This window comes from Panthera tigris, chromosome A1, assembly GCF_018350195.1.
Source record: "Panthera tigris isolate Pti1 chromosome A1, P.tigris_Pti1_mat1.1, whole genome shotgun sequence".
In the NCBI taxonomy this organism is placed as follows: Eukaryota; Metazoa; Chordata; class Mammalia; order Carnivora; family Felidae; genus Panthera; species Panthera tigris.
This window is the reverse complement of record NC_056660.1, coordinates 198,309,795-198,328,536: the sequence shown is the minus strand read 5'-3', so window position 1 is coordinate 198,328,536 and position 18,742 is coordinate 198,309,795. Positions and strand designations below refer to the sequence as shown.

Here is an 18,742-nt window from a genome sequence, read left to right as displayed (position 1 = left end):
AATCACATAGCTCTTAACTGATAGAGCCCGAGTTCCTAAATTTCAAGTGCAGTATTTTTTATGCTATGCTGCTAGTAGATCTTAATCATTAGGTCAGCACTGTCCAGTATGGTAGCCACATGTGTCTGTATAGCACTTGAAATGTGTCTTGTGCAAATTAAAATGTGCTGTAAGTGTAAAATATTCCCTGTATTTCAAAGACTTGGTGTTAATATCTAAGTTTTTATATTGATTATGTATTGGGGTAGGAAAAGAGGATTAAAATAAATTCTACCTCTTTCTTTTCCTACTATTTCTTTAGTCATTTATTAAAGTGGCTACTAGAAAGCTTAAAGTTATACTGGGGCACCTGGCTGGCTCAGTCAGAAGAACATGCAGCTGTTGATCTCGGGCTCATGAGTTCAAGCCCTGCATTGGGTGTAAAGATTACTTAAATAAACAAACTGAAAATTTTAGAATATATGTGATTCAACCAGATAACCTGTTTATATGCTTGCATCCCTATCCTATTGGAGTGATTATAAACATGAGCTAGTAAAAAAGAAAGAATAATCCAAAACTCACATCAGCTCCAATGTTTTGTCAATGTTGGCTTCTTAAAGGAGTGTGAATATTGCTTAGGTGATTAGATTCAGGAAAATCTGGAATGATAAAATAGTGTTCATTAGCTACTACAGAAAATCCATGTTTAGTCCCCAGAAAATATAGAACTTCATTCATATGCTCCGAAGTTTTTGTTTCGTAGCCAGATTCAGAAGGTGCTTTCAATGAGAAAATTCATCTGTGGAAAATAAAAAGAGGATGATACAGGAAGTGATATACCAACCATATGCGTCCATTTACATTTCTGCCATATGGACTGGGCTTGAGCCCTCTTGGTTAAGGGTCAAAAGTTATTAGAACTACTGAAGTTCTGTCTTTCAGATCAGAGGCACAATATACCTACCAGGATTCAAAGTGTGACAGACTTGTTGAACAGGTACTTTTCTCTCTCTCTCCATGGAACCCAGTTTAGGCACCAAGAAGGAAGGAAGCTCTGAAAACATGGACAGCAAAAATCAATGATGATTTAAAGAAAAAGAAAAAGAATGATGAGACTTCCCTGAATGGCCTTTCAGGCGTAAGATTTGGAAAAGTAGGATCTAGAGCAGGAGAGAAATAATCTGTTCTGAGGTAGAAAAGAGTGCATCAAGGAACTAGAAGAATCAGCTAGGGCAGAGTGAGGACATAATTCCAGGAAATGAGACGTAGGGGGTAGACAAGAGTCATTATGCAGGGCCTTGTAGCTTGAGGTATGCATGGGTGTAGTGGACAATCAGGCAGGATTATTTACAGAAGTCTTATATGGGAGGCTTATAGATAGATATACGCAGGAAATGTATATTACTTTCTTTTGTATCTCTTATATATAAATACAAAAAGGAAATGTTCATTCAACTTGTTCAATTACATACTTTGCTATTCTGAAAGCTATCATAATAGTTGAGAACTTGTTAATTAAACTCCATTATATTTGCCTTATTTTAGATACTTCCTAATGTACCAATAGGACATTCAGAATTATTAATGTAGGTATAATTTCACTAACCTTGAAAAATCAAATATAATGTCATTATAACCTGTATCAAATTTTATCACTCCTTACAATCATTAAAGTTCTGGTGTTCAAAAAAAATTATATGTGATTTACATTGTTTCTATTGGACAGCACTAATCTATAGTATTTAGCAGTATACAGAATATACATTGTTATATGATGTGAAAATATTGGGGTTCGGGAACGAATAATCAAAGATTCTTGATGTCTTTGGTGCAAAAAGGTGGTTTTATTAAAGCAGGGAAATAGGACCCATGGGCAGAAATAGCTGCACTTTCAAGTTGGGAGGGGGCTCAGGATAGCATAAGCCTCTGAGGAATTTGGAAACAAGATTTCTAAGACCTTGAGGGGCTGCTGTTAGGAAAAGGTCATTTACTATTGTCTAGTAAAAACTTAAGCCTTGAGACCCTTCAGACGTGTATCAGTAGGCCTTATGCTTGGAGGATGATTGCTAACATATATCTTGGGGTTATAGAGATAAAGGAAGTTTCCAAAGAGATTTTTACAGTATCCTGGAGGTCGGGATAATGTCAAGCTAAGGTTGCCTTTTGTTTCTAGCAAAGTATTAACATTAAGGCAGTTGAGTTCCTGGAGGAAGGTCACCCTGCCTGTCCCAAGTACTTGTCAGTGGGTTGTAAGTTTTAAGGAATTTTAATTTTTTTTCTTTTGCCTTGTTCTCCACATCAGTATACAGATTCTAAATATTTTACTTATATTCTATAGTTAATATAAGAAATAAGAAAACCTTATCCAACTTTGAGGATTTCACATTTTATATTGAAGAAATATAGTTCTATTCTTTACTCTTACCCAGTATGAAAGATAAGTGGAAATCTTATGTTACACATAATATAATGATGAAATAACGTAGCTAAAAGAGACCAAGAGTATACCACAAAATCCCATTAATCGCCTATTTTCAGTTTCTTAACCAAATAAGGTATTGTGCAGGTTCATCTTTTTATATAAGAATATATTTCTGAGACTAAAAGAAGCTCTCTTCTTCCTGCTTTTAATAACTCCTATAACTACCACCCCCCCGACCCCCGCTTCTGTTTTGCTTAGGTCTCTCTTCTTACCATACCTCACTTCTTCAAAGTTCTGTGGAATTAGGGAGTGGGAAAGGAGAAGAGACCGAATACTATTCTCCCTGTGGCTTCCCCTCTTCTCCTTACCTTCCCCTTTGCCAAATCTTACTTCTCAACCTCCCCCAACATACACACTAAGTAAAGGAAATATAAATACCCTGGGTGTCTTGGGTTTAACCCCAGGGCCTCATCCTGAAGGTCTCCTCTTTGAGCTCAGCAAATACTCCAGAGGAACTCTTCAAAGATAACCTTTCTTTGTAAAAAAGAGAAAAGAGTATCTGGGGTTTCCTCTGAAATGTAGATGAACCTTACTTTAGTTCTTTGTGTACTGAAAAGACCCACCTTTCTCACCCATTGTGGCTTTTGTCTTTTCCTGGTGTTTCCTGAGGTGGTTGAAGGCGGGGAGGAGAAGGAAGCTGCATCACAGAGAGAGGAGGAGTAAGATAGTTGTGGAAAAGTGGTCGAAGACTAGGATCTACTACCATTTACATGCTAATGAAAACCAGAAATGGCCTTTTCCCTGTTTGATCTGATTTGAAACTTTGTGACTTTCCTCTGGTAGGTCATTTTACCCCCTGTGTTTTTCTCATTGTTGTTAGCTATAAAAACTCTTTGAAATTCTCAAAATAGTGGAGGGTTTCTTTCAGGAGCAGGAGGATAGAGGATAAACTGTGAAACTGCATTCTGTCCACAGTGGGTCTGTTGGAGAGGAAAAGCTGCCTCCAAAGTAACAGAAGGTAGAACAGGGGAGGAAGTAGACAGGTCGAGCCCTTGATTCAGGAAAATAAGGAGGTAGGATTTAGAATTATCCCAGAAGTAGACCCCATCAGCAAAGTCTGGACTTCCACCTAACTTAAACCTTCGAATGCGGGTCTCAACCTCACATCCACACACCTGTTAAAAGATGCCTTTGTTTTGAAAGCTAGGAATCATGACTCCTACAGATACAAAAGTTCTTGTTAAAGGATTCATTTTATCATGTGATATAAAGGAAGTAGGTAGATGTTATAACCAGTTCAAAAAGTCAAAACAGCACAAAGTATGTAGAAAAAAGGAATGCAAATAGAGACAGATGGAGGTTTTGTGGGGGAGGGGAGTTAATTAAATCACCACCAGTAGGACACAGGACATAATTTGCATATCTATCATACAATGTAAAAAGAAATAAAATAGCCGAAAGACAAGGAATTAAGCTGGAATCTGTTAACCTGGAAGGGGTAGGGAGGGCATGCTATAGATAATGCCATTTTCTACTGAAACAGAATTTGTTTCCACTCTTCCCCTTTTACGATTAAAAAAAGTATAAAGAAAGATTATGATCACAAAATGTTGGCCTAATAAATGACCTGATTTATTTATGTGTAGCAAGAATGCTTAATTTGCCACAGTAGGAGAGGAAAAATAATTTTCCCTCTAACTTTCTAGGTTCTTGGTTGAGACTCCGCCCCCCCCCCCATAATGAAAAGATTAACAAACAAGTTTAATAACATTTATACCTCCTATATACCCAGGAACACTGAGTAATTCCAAAATGGCCATTGCCACCACCTTAAGTATTATCTCCAGCTAAAGACAAAAGATTTGGGGTGGGGGCGGTGCTAGGGAGAGTGAGTTTGGAGGTTATCAGGCAAAGCACCATAAACAAGGGTTTAATTGTTATGCAGATTTAATTTCAAGACTTCTCCATTGGTGAGTTTCCCAAGTTTTAGTCCTCCTCCTCTTCCTAGTACTGAGAGGGAGGCACCTTTACAAATGGAGATTTCCCTTATAAATGTAAATGTCCCTCACAAAAGGCCAATTTCTTCATTTTCAGAGATTTTACTGCTTCTGAAAAATAACAAGCTCAAAATAATCCTTATGCCAAAAAAGGCATTTTTGGGGGCAGCAGTTCTGCTCTTTACCATGTAAGCTTTTGTAAGTTTGCTTTGCTGTGAAATTTTTCATAAGGAATCTCAGATTAGACTTTTCACAGCCAATAACTACCAACCAGATTTCTTCTGTGTGATGCCTATTAATTTAGGCAAATTCTTTCTCCCTTCTCAAGGTCCCCAAAATATCCTAGGGTCCTCAGAATAAGGTTCTTTACTACCTTGGGGAACTTTGTAAGCCTGGTGCCAGGCCACTTTTCCTGGAAGGAGTTTGTAAGCATTGGCCTCATAAAGTCAACTTTAGTTCTTTTAAAGTGTCTGGTCATATCTGATTAAATGAGCATCGTTGTCAAATATGTCGATCGAGGTAAGACCTTCATTGCATAACCATTGTTTACACTAATGTTCTAATAAAAAGGACATATTGAACATGTACAAATAACGGTATTACCATGAATATAAGAATATTCAATAAGAGTTCCCAAATTCTGTAGGGGTCATTCAGGGAGACTCCTGTCATTTAAGAATGATGTAAATTTTAGTTTACAAAACAGAGTCTACTAAATTGTAGATATCTCAGAAGAAAGGGAAAGGACTTCCTTAAATGTCCAGAAAATAGAACATTTTAGGCCCTATCAGTGCATTCAGTCCTATATAGTTAATTCTTGTTTCACTGGATCCTTAATTTATCTGGTGCTCAACTAGAGTTCTGGAAATGTTGACTTAGTCCACTGGTCTGGTCTTACAATTATTTATGCCATCAGAAGCCTAAAGCCAGGAATAACAGTCCTTCACAGAGCTCTGAGGCAGTCTCTCTTTTTTGAAGACAAAGCACTCAGGCCTGTAACTGATTTCAGGAGCTTTCAGGGAAGCATCAGAGTAAAACAAAACAATCTATCCATAAATGATAAAAGACTTAAGATGGCCGTAGTTAACATTACTGGTAAATTTCAGAAGTGAAATATTTGTAACAAGGATAATGCAACTTAAAGTCATACCAAAAATGTTATAGACAAAATATCTATAAACAATATTAAAGACTCTTTTCAAAGAAGACAGTGAATGTGCATCTAATTTATAAAAATGGATGAATACTTCCAGAGAAATATAATAATCCTGAGATATATTTCCTGAATGCACCAAACATTATAGTAAGAATATACCAAAAGTATATCAAGAAAATCAAGTAAAGAGATTCAGTAAGTCTGGGGTAGGTCCTAAGCATTTGTGTATTAATAAAACACCATTGATAAGTGATAGGATTCCTGATTTACATATACTAACCTTAGGAGATAGGATTTCCAAACTAAGGAAGATGCAACAAAGTTGTTATTATTATTTCTTTAATGTTTATTTTTGAGAGACAGAGTGTCAGTGGGGCAGGGGCATAGAGGGAGACACAGAATAGGAAGCAGGCTCCAGGCTCTGAGCTGTCAGCACCAGACCCTGATGTGGGTCTCGAACTCATGAACTGCAAGGTCAAGACCTGGGCCTAAGTGGGATGCTTAGCCGACTAAGCCACCATGTGCCCCCCGCCCCCACAAGTTGCTATTTTTAAAGAAAACTGAAATTGTGTCTGATAAGTAACACAGCATGGACAGTGAGGGCACTGAGAACCTATACTTAGCATATAGCATAAATTTGTGAAATATTTATATTAATAATATTTTACCCATACACATTTAACCTCAGGAGGGTTAAGCATCTCTTCTGACTTGATAATTCTTGTAATGCTACTCATCAATAATAACGTGTCAAATAAACCTAGTTATTTCCTCTCTTTTCACAAGGTTGAAAGAATACATCTTTGTGATCTTCCAGAGGCCCTCTGGGGAATCTCAAAGATAGTTTTAGGTACAAAGATAATCTGAATGTTTTAGTTTACATTTAGGCTTTTTTATTTTGAGGAGGCAAAAAACAAAATGTCTGTAGATATGCACACTTAGGATAGGAATAGGATCATGGGTGCCAGACAGACAGTACTTGGCTGCTCACTTCATAGTAAGGATAAAACTTACAAATATAAGCGCGCCTGGGTGGCTCAGTCGGTTAGGCAACTGACTTCAGCTCAGGTCACCATCTCCTGGTTGGTGGGCTCGAGCCCCAGGTTGGGCTCTGTGCCGACAACTCAGAGCCTGGAGCCTGCTTCAGATTCTGTGTTTCCCTCTCTTTCGCTGCTCCTCCCCACTCATGCTCGCTCGCGCGCTCTCTCTCTCTCTCTCTCTCTCTCAAAAATAAACATTAAAAAAAAAAAACTTACAAACATAAAAGGTAACGTAACTGTAAAAAACCTGAGCTCTCACAGAAGTCATCAAGGACGTAAAGCATATAGGGTTCATATGTGTAAAACATCTAAGGTTATTGTGGTAAACCACAGAACCTTTGAAATCTAGGCAGATGAGACAAAAAGAATTAACCCTTCATGTTGAGGCAGGGAACAGTGAACTAATGAAATAAGCCTACCAAAACTTAGCAAACTTTGTGAAGATTGTAAACGTTTCATAGCTTTTCAGACTTGTTTTTTAGACATGTAAGGCAAATAAAAGTGGGGGGTTTTTTTGTTTTTTTTACAAATCTTATATAACTTTCTGTATTCATTCAGGTTATGTCCTTCACCATTTTCTTTCTCATTCTGGAACAGTTATTTACTTTAGGACCTAACTGTGAGGGGACCGGATCAGATGGGGAGGTCATCAAATGTGGGGCAACCCAATCAGGCAGAGGCCAGTGGTGCAAGCGGTGTAAGAATTCACCCAAGGCAGAACAGAAGTTTATTGAATACACTTCAAGGGAGCAGCAGGCAGGACAGCGAAGGAGAGACTGTCTCCTACGCGGTGGTGGTGAGGGGCCACAGTTACAGGACAGAGTGAGGGAATATAGAATTTTCCCTTTTTTGGTAATCTTCAGAACTGTGCCTGGTTGTAATTGGTCAGTTAGGGCCTGTGGCTATTTAGACGTGGGTCACTCAGGGAGCCTGTTTGCATTCAGCCCTGTGGTAGCTGTGGGCCGTTTTGCCTTGATCAGGTTTCCAGTGTTCAAGTTGGTTGCCTAAAAGCGGCCTCTATACTCACTGTTCTCTTTTTCCATTGGTAAACAGAAACACATCTCATTACCTTGCATACCAAGTTGCAACTCTGCCACTACCACTCCTAGTAGAATTTGATTCATGTATATTAATTGTATCTTTTAATGAAAGTTACTTGGATTTTATAGAGAAAACAGAGATCATTGAAAACTGTTACACACCAATATTTTTGTAAACTAGCCAAACGTAGAAATTCACATAACAACGAGCCACCTAGGTGCCCTGGAAGTTAAGTTTCAATGTGACATACTACAAAACTATTACTGTTAAAATTACCAGAATAATGAATCATTTTGGATAAACACAGATTTATATGTTTTAGGATTATAAACATTAAGCAGAAGTAATACTAGCTTATTCGATCAGTAAATTTATATAAGCTCACAAAGAATATATCGAGGTAGAATAAAGATCTATGTGTTATATTTAACACTATTAAAGAAAACATAGCTTCTTTTATTAAATCAAAATTATTTGTCTTGTTTGCCAAAGATTCATCAATATATTTTTTTTTTTTTTTTTTTTTTTAATTCTCTACACCCAACATGGGGCTGAAACTCACAACCCAGAGATCGAGGCTGGCACGCTCTTCCGACCAAGCCAGCCAGGCACCCCAGATTCACCTATGTTAATCTAAACTTGAATTCTTAAACAAACGTTCCTTAGGTCTTCAGGGGCACCTGGGTGGCCCAGTCAGTTAAGCACCCAACTCTTGATTTCAGCTCAAGTCACAGTCTCACAGCTCAGGAGTTTGGTTGGGCTCTGTGCTGATGTTGTGGATGGAGCCTGCTTGGGATTCTTTTTCTCCCTCTCTCTGTGCTGCATGTGGTCTCTCTCTTTCACATAAATTGGGGGGGGGGGGGGGAAGAAAACTTTTTAAAATCTAGCACATTAAGACTATTTAGAAGTTGAATTTCCTTGTTTTCTAAGAATTTTAAGAATTCTTTTATTTTTGTTCTTGAGAGAGAGAGAGAGAGAGAGAGAGAGCAAGCAGGGGAAGGGCAGAGGGGTGGGGACAGGTAGAGGATCCAGAAGTGAACTCTGCACTGACAGCAGAGAGCCTGATGCTGGGCTCGAAGTCAGGAACTACTCAGGAACCATGAGGTCATGACCTGAGCCAAAGTCGGAAGCTTAACTGACTGAGCCACCCAGGTGCCCCAAGATTTTTAGGAATACTTACACAAGCACTTATTTTTCTTTATAAGCCAATCAGAACAGAGCCTCTAAAAGAGATTTTTGTAATCTAATTCATTAATGTCATGTAGAGGTAGAAAAACATTACCCACACATATGAGAGGTAAAGGCCCTTCTGAATTAATAGACATGTAGACAGACTAATAGTCACAGAGAGCTTACAACTTCAGTTCTAAAATTTCAGTCGTGGTTTAACAGTTAACAGAATTATGAAATTCACTAGTCCATACTAAAGAGCTGTTCTAAGTGAGTATAAATTCTTCATTTGTTTGAGTCAAATAAACCTCAAAGACCAACAAACCAGATTTTCTGTCTTTTCTCCCGCTATTTAAAATGAGAATAGAGGAGCACCTAGGTGGCTCACTCAAACTTTCTACTCTTGATTTTGGCTCAGGTCAGGATCTCCTGGTTCTTCAATTCTTGCCTGACATGGGTCTCTGTGCTGACAGAGAGGAGGGAGCCTGCTTGGGATTCTCTATCTCCTCTGTCTCTGCCCCTCCCACTCATGCTTGCAAGCTCATAAACAAACAAACAAAATGAGAATAGATCTCTAAAGCCATTAATTCACTTAAGGGAATCATCAAATAATTAGACCATAAAACCAATTTCCAGACATAGTAGAGAGCAAAGTTAAAATTAGAAAAATGGAGAGTCAGCAAAGTTCTCTTGTATTTACCAAGAAAAGACATACCTGCGCTTAAAATAAGGCACTCAACTTCTGGTGTTTTGGTTGGTGGATCTATTATTAGGTGTCTCAATGGGACCTCCAAAATTGTTAAAAGAATTTCCTGAAAAAGATAAAATCATGACTCTAATATAGATATAAATGAACGTTTTTAAAATTTATTTAAATTTATTTTAGTCATGAAATAAGGGAGCCAGGCAGATATTGTAACCAATTCAAAGGAAAAATCAATATGGCACAAATTTATATAAAGGAAATTTGAGATGAATTACAAATGGAAACAGACTTTTTTTTTTTCAGAGGGGGTAGGGTGGAGTCACCAGACAGAATTTATGTATCTATTACAGTTGGTTCTCATTATTCATGATAGTTATGATCTATAAAGTCCCAACAAACACTAAATTAGCAAATACGGAAATACTGCTCCTAGGAAAATACAAAATTAAATTCCTGCAAGCCCCTGATCGCACTACTTTGTTAGCCAAGCAATACGTAACCTTTTTAAAATGTGATTCCATTCACATGTTTAAAAACACCTAATTTAATGTATATCGTTGATTCATGAACATTGAACTCATAGCCAACAGCACTTGTAACTTATGCCTGAGTGAAGCTTACCTGATACACATACTGGCATATCAGAACCTTTTTGTGCTTAGGAACACTAGAAAGCACTGAAGCACTATACTTGTGGGGCCATTTTAAACAGCAAAATCTTCAAGGAAAAAAATACAAACAATGTGGCTGTAAATAGAACACGAAAAGGACACTTGTTTACAATATGAGGTTGGAAACAAGAAGGCACAGAACATTACCTTACTTGACCTCAGCTGGAAACATGTATGTTGGGTGAATCTAATTTTAAAGGTCTGTGCGTGTCACTAATGACCATGAAAGCATCATGAACATTGATTTGGGGGTTACAAGTAAATTTTAGTGAGTAGGCAAATTCACAAATACAGAATCCACAAATTATGAGGACTGTTTGTACCTACATTTTACAGGGTTTCAGAATAACTCAAAGACCATGATCAGGGCTGAGATCTGGTATACTATAGATACTACATTATTTTCTGGTGAAGCCCCAGTTTTTTTCTACATAACTTTTTCTTCTCAGTCCCCAGTTGTAGGTACTGGCTGTCTTGTAGCCTGGGAAGTATTCAGCTTGACTCCTGACCTGTTGAGGCACCTGAGAGACAAAGATAGACATGTTGGAGGGGGTGGAGGAGAGATAGATTTCCTGTTGGAGGTCTGAAATAATTTTTCTCTTGGCGATCGTGTTATATGTACATGGTGGCTTAGTGAGGTGCCTAGTGTAATATGGGATTTGGAAATTCCTATGCACAGACATCTCATTGACTTTTGGACATTTACCACTGTTATATAGTTTCTTTTTCTAGAAAAAATGTGTTCTCAATTTCTAATGACTGATTTTCATATGTACTTTTGGAACACAAACCAGTTTGTTTTGTGGCAAATTCTGAATAATGTGGTTCCAATTACTGCTTTGGAAATAAAAATAATACTGTAGAGCAACTGTATTATTTGAAAAGAAAATTTAAGGGGGTCATTGACTATCACATCAAAGGTGGGATTTTATTTTGAGGTGTTGCAGCTGTGGCAGGTGTAGGGTGTTACTAATCTAATAAATATTTCAGGTGCCTCACATTTTTACCTTATTTGCTTGTTTAAATAAGTTCATATAATTTTTGTGGACAGAATTGCTTTGCTAGTGTATCCCAACGTTATTTCTCCTCCATAATATTTTCTAAAAGAAGATCTAAGATACTTTCAAATTAATCTGAACTCCCCCACCCCCAAATATTTATTAGGTACTAGGGAATTTCAAAATAGAGGGACTTTTAAAGTGAAATTCCTCAAAGGCTATCAGCCCCCTCCTCTTTTAAATTATATTTGAAAAGTTTGTGCTTTGCTTTTACTCAGGCATAATATGGGTACATAGCCTGGTGAGGAACTTTGAAACCTTCCAAGTATCAACATACCTTCTTTGGCTTCCCAAAGCCTTTGCTATTCTCATCCCATGCCTCTGTTAGCAATGACCGCCAGTTATGTCAGTTTGTGCCAAATTATGTTGTGCTTCTTGCTTTGCACACAAATGGACAGTAGGAAAAATCATTAAACTGTTCACTTCCGAACTAATGTCAGGGTTTGAGATTAGATTGTTACAGGTGAAAGACATTTTATAGGGCTTGAACCAAAGTTACTAGAGGTAACATATTTCACAAGCAATAAAAGCACCGATGAATAGTTTGCATTACTGGACCATAAATAAAATGGTTCTGTAAATAAAACTGAATGGAATTTTTATGTCTCATACATAGAATTCACAAGTTAATTGTTGTGGTCTGGTTTTGTTCAGAGGCCTTATGTGGTTGGTTTTTGAGTTTGGGGCCTTGGGCTTTTTTAGGTACATTTCAAAGATTACCCCAAACATTCATATCATAGGAAGTAGAGTATCCCAACCACTGCCTGGAGATCAACAAAATAAGTGGGCATATTTCCAAAAAAGAAATTAAGCATGAGATATTACAGGTCACATTTTATGTTTACTAGAGTATTTGCCAGAGGTACTTCTCTGATACTAGGGCTTAAAGATGAAAATATCTTTGTGAAAGCATTCCAGTGTGTGAAACAGCAAAGGGAGTCAGCTTCTCATCATTTAGGTGCTGGTGGTTGGATTTGTGGTTAATCCGTGCCATATGGCTGCTCTCCTCAGTGGGAAGTGACGGCAGCCCTAGGAGCTTACCCCATCCCTGGGGCAGCTGCTTTGGACTCAGTTGCTTTGATCATCTTCTGTTGCACAGCTGGGAAGAGTAAGGAGTGGTTTTCAGTGTCCTAATGGAACAACATATTGGGACCACTGTCATAGATAGACTACATCTTCATTTTGAATAAGCATTCTTCAGATAGTGCAGGTGTTTTCACTTCCATGATCTCATTCAGAAACTCAAGTTTGAGTTCTTTAAAAAAAAAAAAAAAAACTAAGTGTTGAAAAGCAAATTCCTACAGAAATTTAAACATTTCACAAATAAAATTCCATTCTTAAATTTTTACGTCCTATTTCTTGCAAGTTATATTATGTTCTTTTTGTTGTTCTTTCTTTTCAAGAACTGTCAAAAAGGAGGTAGAAAAGGAGCACAATTCATGTACCTTACCCATTAAGTACAAATGTTTAATGCCCTTTCAAGTGTGGTGTTATTCTTATGGTTATCTTTTAAGCTAAGGCTTACTGCTTGCTCCAGTAGCCTTCATATTATCACAATATTATAATAAATAACTTGGGAAAGATTCTCATATGAAGTATAGTGGAACCAGTAAATTTGTTGATCCAGGCATTATAAGGTAAACACTTGGGAGAAGGATGCTTGGAAATGTGGTCAGACTCTTGATAGAGTTCTCCCAAAAAGAGCAAATTTTCATCACAGCATCAGATCTATATCTTCTCCATGATGGATAGAAAATCCAAAAGATTTATGTAGACTCTTACTTGAGTTTCAGTCTCTTGTGAGTTATCATTAGATTTCCTCCAACCCTTTCCTTTTACTTAATCAGAGAAGCTTAAGTTGCTTGTGCATCTTTGAGAACAAAATTACTTCCCCAGAAAAATGTGAGAACAGACTTTTTCCTCTATATATCCTAACATCACAGGTGGCTGTGGTAGAGTAATAACATAGAGATGGACGCTGTTAGCAAATGCTGGTTTCTTCCATGTGTGTTTTTGTTTGTTTTCCCAGGGTGTTTTGCCCATCCACATTCCAATCCCTATAATGATACTTCTATTTATTGTTGTTATCACCATCAACAGCAACTATAATCTGGCTCACAGTTTCTAAGAGCCAGGTCACTCCTTAGTTACCAGGAGAAAACCCAAACCAGTTGTTCTTTCATGTGTACAAAATCCCAGTCTTCTCACATTGCAGTGACCCTAACAGCATGTTGAGACTCCATGAACGAAACAGATAATAGAGCTATGTCTGCATTCTGATGCAGTAAAAAATTTTTTTTTTCTCCCTGATGGTTGAAAGATTAACCATGTAAATGAGAGAGTAATTATCAGGTATCTGTCCGTGTATAATAATGTCTTTATTGGACTGGAGAGTGTGTTGGGAAGAGGCGGTGGGGAGGGGGACAGAGTAGGGAGCATAGGGACTCTCACCCATCACTTGGCAAGAAGAGATCATGGAGGCCTGGGTAGGTGACTTACCAACAGTCCATATAATCAGACAATTCTCTAGAAACCTTTTCCTTTCTCCACAACTTGGGTGGGTATGGAGGGACATGTATGAGGGACATAGACTTTCCAGGCATTCTTGAAACAGTCTTTTCAACACATTTCTAAAAATCAAGGGGGAAAAATATCACAAAATCACAAAGATTGAAAGGAAATGGGTGTGAAATAGATAAAAATTGCAATTATAAGATGCTTCTAAAGAAAAGGTTTTGTTTATGAGGTGGTTGGGTGCATAGTTTTAAAGTCAACCTCAGTGAAAACTCTGGCTTTGCCACTTAGCCATGTGGCTTTATGCTGCTTATTTGTCTTCCCTGTGTTTTATTTTTCCTCATGATTAAATACAAAATCAGGGTGTATATATAATGCCTAATCCATAAGCCAAGCAACCTATGATCTCAGTTTTAAAACTCTATAAAAATACATTGAAAGCACTTAGCACAGGATTTTGAATACCAGGGACACTCACTCCTGCCTCCAGGCCTTTGTACTTGTTCTTTTTGCCTGCAAGCTCTTTCCCAGACCTCCACCTGTCTTACTCTCCGACCTCCCTCAGGTCTTCAAGTCACATGTGACCTTCTCAAGGAGGGAGGTCTTCCCTGTCCACCCTCTCTAAAGTGTTTTCTCTTTAGTGCTTGTTAGCATATAATATGTATTTTTTAATCTTAGTTATTACTGTATTAGCACCTAATATACTGTGCATTTATTAATTTCTCTTCTACTAACTTAAGGAAGTTTGGGAGTTTATTCACTGCTTTACCTTTGGTGTCTAAACAGTCCCTGACACAGAGTATGCAATCATTAAATGAATAGCAAATGCTGAGTAAATATCATTATACCTGCTTTATTGAATTGAGTATTTTTTATAGTTAACAGCATCATTTGCTAGCTAATGTAGGAGGTGCTTGAGAAGTTTATAATGTTAAAGTTATGCTCAGTTTACAGTATTAATTTGCTTACAAAATTCCTTTCTATAGTTAATTCAAAATTATTAGGTTCCAGTGTGATGAAAGTTTTATTTACATTAATACTTCATGTAGAAAATGTGTAGCTACAAACTGGCAGGTAAATCTGAGAGAGAAAGAATAGCTGAACATTTATCATGTGCTTGCTGTAAACACAAGAGACACAGTATTAGTTAAGGCACAGGCTCCAGAATCAGGTTGTCTTTGTTCAAATCTTCATTCTGTCCCTTCCTGAGTGAGCTTGTGCTGGTTTCCTAACCACTCTGTGCCTCAGTTTCCTCAGTTATATAAAGGACATAATATTAATTCATATAAAAGTTTTAGAAAAGTACCTTTTTCATAGAATCAGTAAATGATTAAGTGCCAGGCGTTTTCTGAGCACTTCACGTAAGTTTGTTTAAATCTCATGACAACGTATGAGGTAGGTACTATTCTTAGGCCCCTTAGTACATTTTTTGAAATGCAAATAGCTACTTGTTAATGTTCAGATCCTCTTAAAGTAAGACCTAGCTTTGATTTTTTTTTCCTGTTTTAGTACATTAAAAAGTACTCAAGGGGCGCCTGGGTGGCGCAGTCGGTTAAGCGTCCGACTTCAGCCAGGTCACGATCTCGCGGTCTGTGAGTTCGAGCCCCGTGTCAGGCTCTGGGCTGATGGCTCGGAGCCTGGAGCCTGTTTCCGATTCTGTGTCTCCCTCTCTCTCTGCCCCTCCCCCGTTCATGCTCTGTCTCTCTCTGTCCCAAAAATAAATAAAAAACGTTGAAAAAAAAAAATTAAAAAAAAAAAAAAAAGTACTCAAAACTTTCCCCTATGAAAGTAAGGTTATGTTTAAGCAAGTGAATCAGTATTTTGTGTCCTGGATTTTGAGGTTTCATTTGTATTTGTATTTTTAAAGAGAGAGCAAAAGCAGGGAATGGGGCAAGAGGGGGGTGGGAGATGGAGGGAGGGAGAGAGGGAAATCTTAAGCAGGCTCCATGCTCAGCGCACATCACAACAACCAGCCCCTACAACCCTGGGATCATGATGTGAGCTGAAATCGAGTCAGATAGATGCTCAACTGACTGAGCCACCCAGGTGCCCCTCATTTGTATTTTTAAACCATTTGTTACATTTGCTTTCCTGCTTCTCAGTTTCCTTATAGCACGTGGACTTTCATGGAAGATGGAGTTCTAGCAGTGGAATTATTAATTATTTCCTCTTTTTGGACACTGAAATAGGCAATAGTAGTAATATACTTTGATGACTTGATTTTCATAGGCTTCACTTTTGTGGCAAAATTGCATTCTAAGGGGCTATTGAATGAAAGCTTTGTGGCAGCAAATTCTATACTCACCAAGAGGCACTAGAACTCATGACTCACAAGATCAAGAAGTTTACTTAATTATACCTGTATTATTCAGTTTGGGCATTTTATACATGGCTACATGATTCAGCCATGGATCACATGTTTCAAGAGGAGTTATTTGAAAAAAGCCCTCAGATAGAATAAATTACAGGTATGGAAAATGAATCTTATGAAGTAAAAGTTAGAGGTTTCTTAGACTAGGGAATAGAAAGATGACTTAATTACATCTTCAAGAAGGAGCATGTTGAATAGTTGTTCTCCATTCTCCATACCTTAGAAGAACTGAAGAATTGGACTTACAGCAGAAAACATGGAAGTAAACAGTCCCAGCCCCCTACCAGAGATTCTGATCCAATGGGCCTTTGGTGAGGGCAGAAATTGTGCATTGTTATCAAGTATGTCCCTGGGATTCTAAATAGATAGCACTTGAAGCAAATGCTGAAATTTTTTTTGTATTTAATCAGTAGCCTGTCAAAATCCAGAGAGCTGAACCAAGTAATCTTTTATGGTCTGCTGCAACTATGTCATTTGTATAAATAACTAAGTATATAACTATGTTTCCTGTATTGCTTCCAGTGAGATCCAAACTGTTGTAAAGGCACTAGTTTTTAGAAAACAGTGAAACAGGTTATATTGCTTAATGCTCCCTACTGCAGTTATTAAAGAAGTCACATGTTAAATGACTTAAATGTTGGAGAAATGGAAAATTTTATGCGAATATGTAACCATTGATAATTGAATTAGGAATATTGAGCAAGGAGAAGTCAAATCATGGGTCACACTTTTGAGATATGGTAAATCATCTTCAGACAATATATTGGACCCTCTTATCACACAGGATTATAAGGGAACACATTACTAAGTTTATTTCAGGTTGCTGAACTGCACTCCTGATAAGTAAACATTAAATTTATGAAAGTTAGCTTCTGCTTGCTGTGCTCTTGAGGTATCCTCTTTAATTGTTTCTGTGGGTTTGTTTTTGTTTTCTAGGGTGGAGCTATGACATTGAAGAGAAGAAGGTTCCAAAACCCAAGTCCAAGTCTTACGGTGCAAATTTTTCTTGGAACAAAAGAACGAGAGTATCCACAAAATAGGTTGGCACTGACTATATTTCTGTGCTTGACTGTGAATAAAGTCAGCTGTGCAGTATTTATAGTCCATGTATAATACATTTCTTAATCTCCTAATAAATTCGACCTTTAATCACAGATACATTTTGTGGTGTCTATTTTAAATGTTTAAGTCTCAAAGTGAATATATTTCCTATATATAGTGGAGATTTGAGGTGATCATACTTCTAGGTAATTTCAGTATTTAACATCTATTAAAAAGAATGCTTGAAATCAACAGCAACATTTGAGTTTTACACTTCGTTCTTTATAGCCATTCTCAAGTTAATAGTGCTTATAATGGTCTCCTGGGTGGCTCAGTTGGTTAATCATCCGACTTCAGCTCAGGTCATGATCTCACAGTTTGTGAGTTCAAGCCCTGCTCCAGGCTCACTCTCTGCCTCTTGCTCACTCACACTCTGTCAAAAATAAATAAAATTTTATAAAATAGAATTAAATAGTTAAAAATTATTTTAATGTTTATTTATTTTTGAGAGACAGCAAACAGGAAGGGGCAGAGAGAGACACAGAATCAGAAGCAGGCTCCAGGCTCTGAGCTATCAGCACAGAGTCCAATGTAGGTCTCGAACCCGTGAACCTGAGGTCATGACCTGAGCTCAAGTCGGACACTCAACTGAGCCACCCAGGCTCCCCTGAAAAATTGTTTATAAATTACCAGCCATCATCGTTATAATGCTGTCTTAGAAATTCCCTTGTTTTATCTTAGGTTAGAGAAATTCAAGATTACATTGCAGTTGATAAATCTCATTACTGAAGTTCTTCTTTAATTAGAATTTTTTATCTCGAAGTTTGAATCCAGATGAATTGTGTTACATACTAAACTCTGCCCAGGATTTCACGTTCATGACTGTGAGGGGTTCAGATGAAGATTTTATATTCTTATGAATTCAAAGACTGCAAGAAAATAATCAGTTCCTTGATGGAGATCTTTTTGTATTCGCTATTGGTTTTATAAAATAGAAGTAAATAGATGCTCTTGCTATGTGCTAAATCATTTAGGTCATCCATTGTGAGTTATCAAGCACATACTCCCGTCAGTCTCTTCGTTAAACAGTTTTGTACACTAATCTTTATCATAATTCTGTTAGGCACTATTATTTCCCCCATTTTGCAAAGACCTAAATCAAGGCTTAAAGGACTAAATAACCTACTGAAAATTACACAGGTCCTAAATGCCAAAGCTGGGACTTGAACCCATATCTGTCTTCACATTCCATACTTTTAATTACTTTAGTTATAAAGAAATATGATCAGTGGCAGATGATTTTTTTTGGTTGCTAATAAATTCTTTGATTTTTTTTTTTAATTTTTTTTAATGTTTATTTATTTTTGAGACCGAGATATAGCATGAACGGGGGAGGGCCAGAGAGAGGGAGACACAGAATCTGAAGCAGGCTACAGGCTCCGAGCTGTCAGCACAGAGCCCAACGCAGGGCTTGAACTCACGGACTGCGAGATCATGACCTGAGCCGAAGTGGGCCGCTCAACCGACTGAGCCACCCAGGCGCCCCAAATTCTTTTGATGTTTTGAAAGTTAT

The 18,742-nt window shown here is 37.6% G+C and overlaps 1 protein-coding gene across 2 annotated transcripts in view; it reads left to right on the top strand.

The window, feature by feature from the left end:
• NDUFS4 (NADH:ubiquinone oxidoreductase subunit S4) overlaps positions 1 to 17,282 on the top strand; it is a 112,675-nt gene extending 95,393 nt beyond the window's left edge. For both annotated transcript variants that reach the window (XM_007076646.2, XM_042994916.1), the window contains exon 5: positions 17,065 to 17,282. In XM_007076646.2, coding sequence (XP_007076708.1) covers positions 17,065 to 17,168 — 104 coding nt within the window. In that variant the 3' untranslated portion in view covers positions 17,169 to 17,282. The remainder of the gene's footprint in view (positions 1 to 17,064) is intronic.
• The last annotated feature ends 1,460 nt before the right edge of the window (positions 17,283 to 18,742 follow it).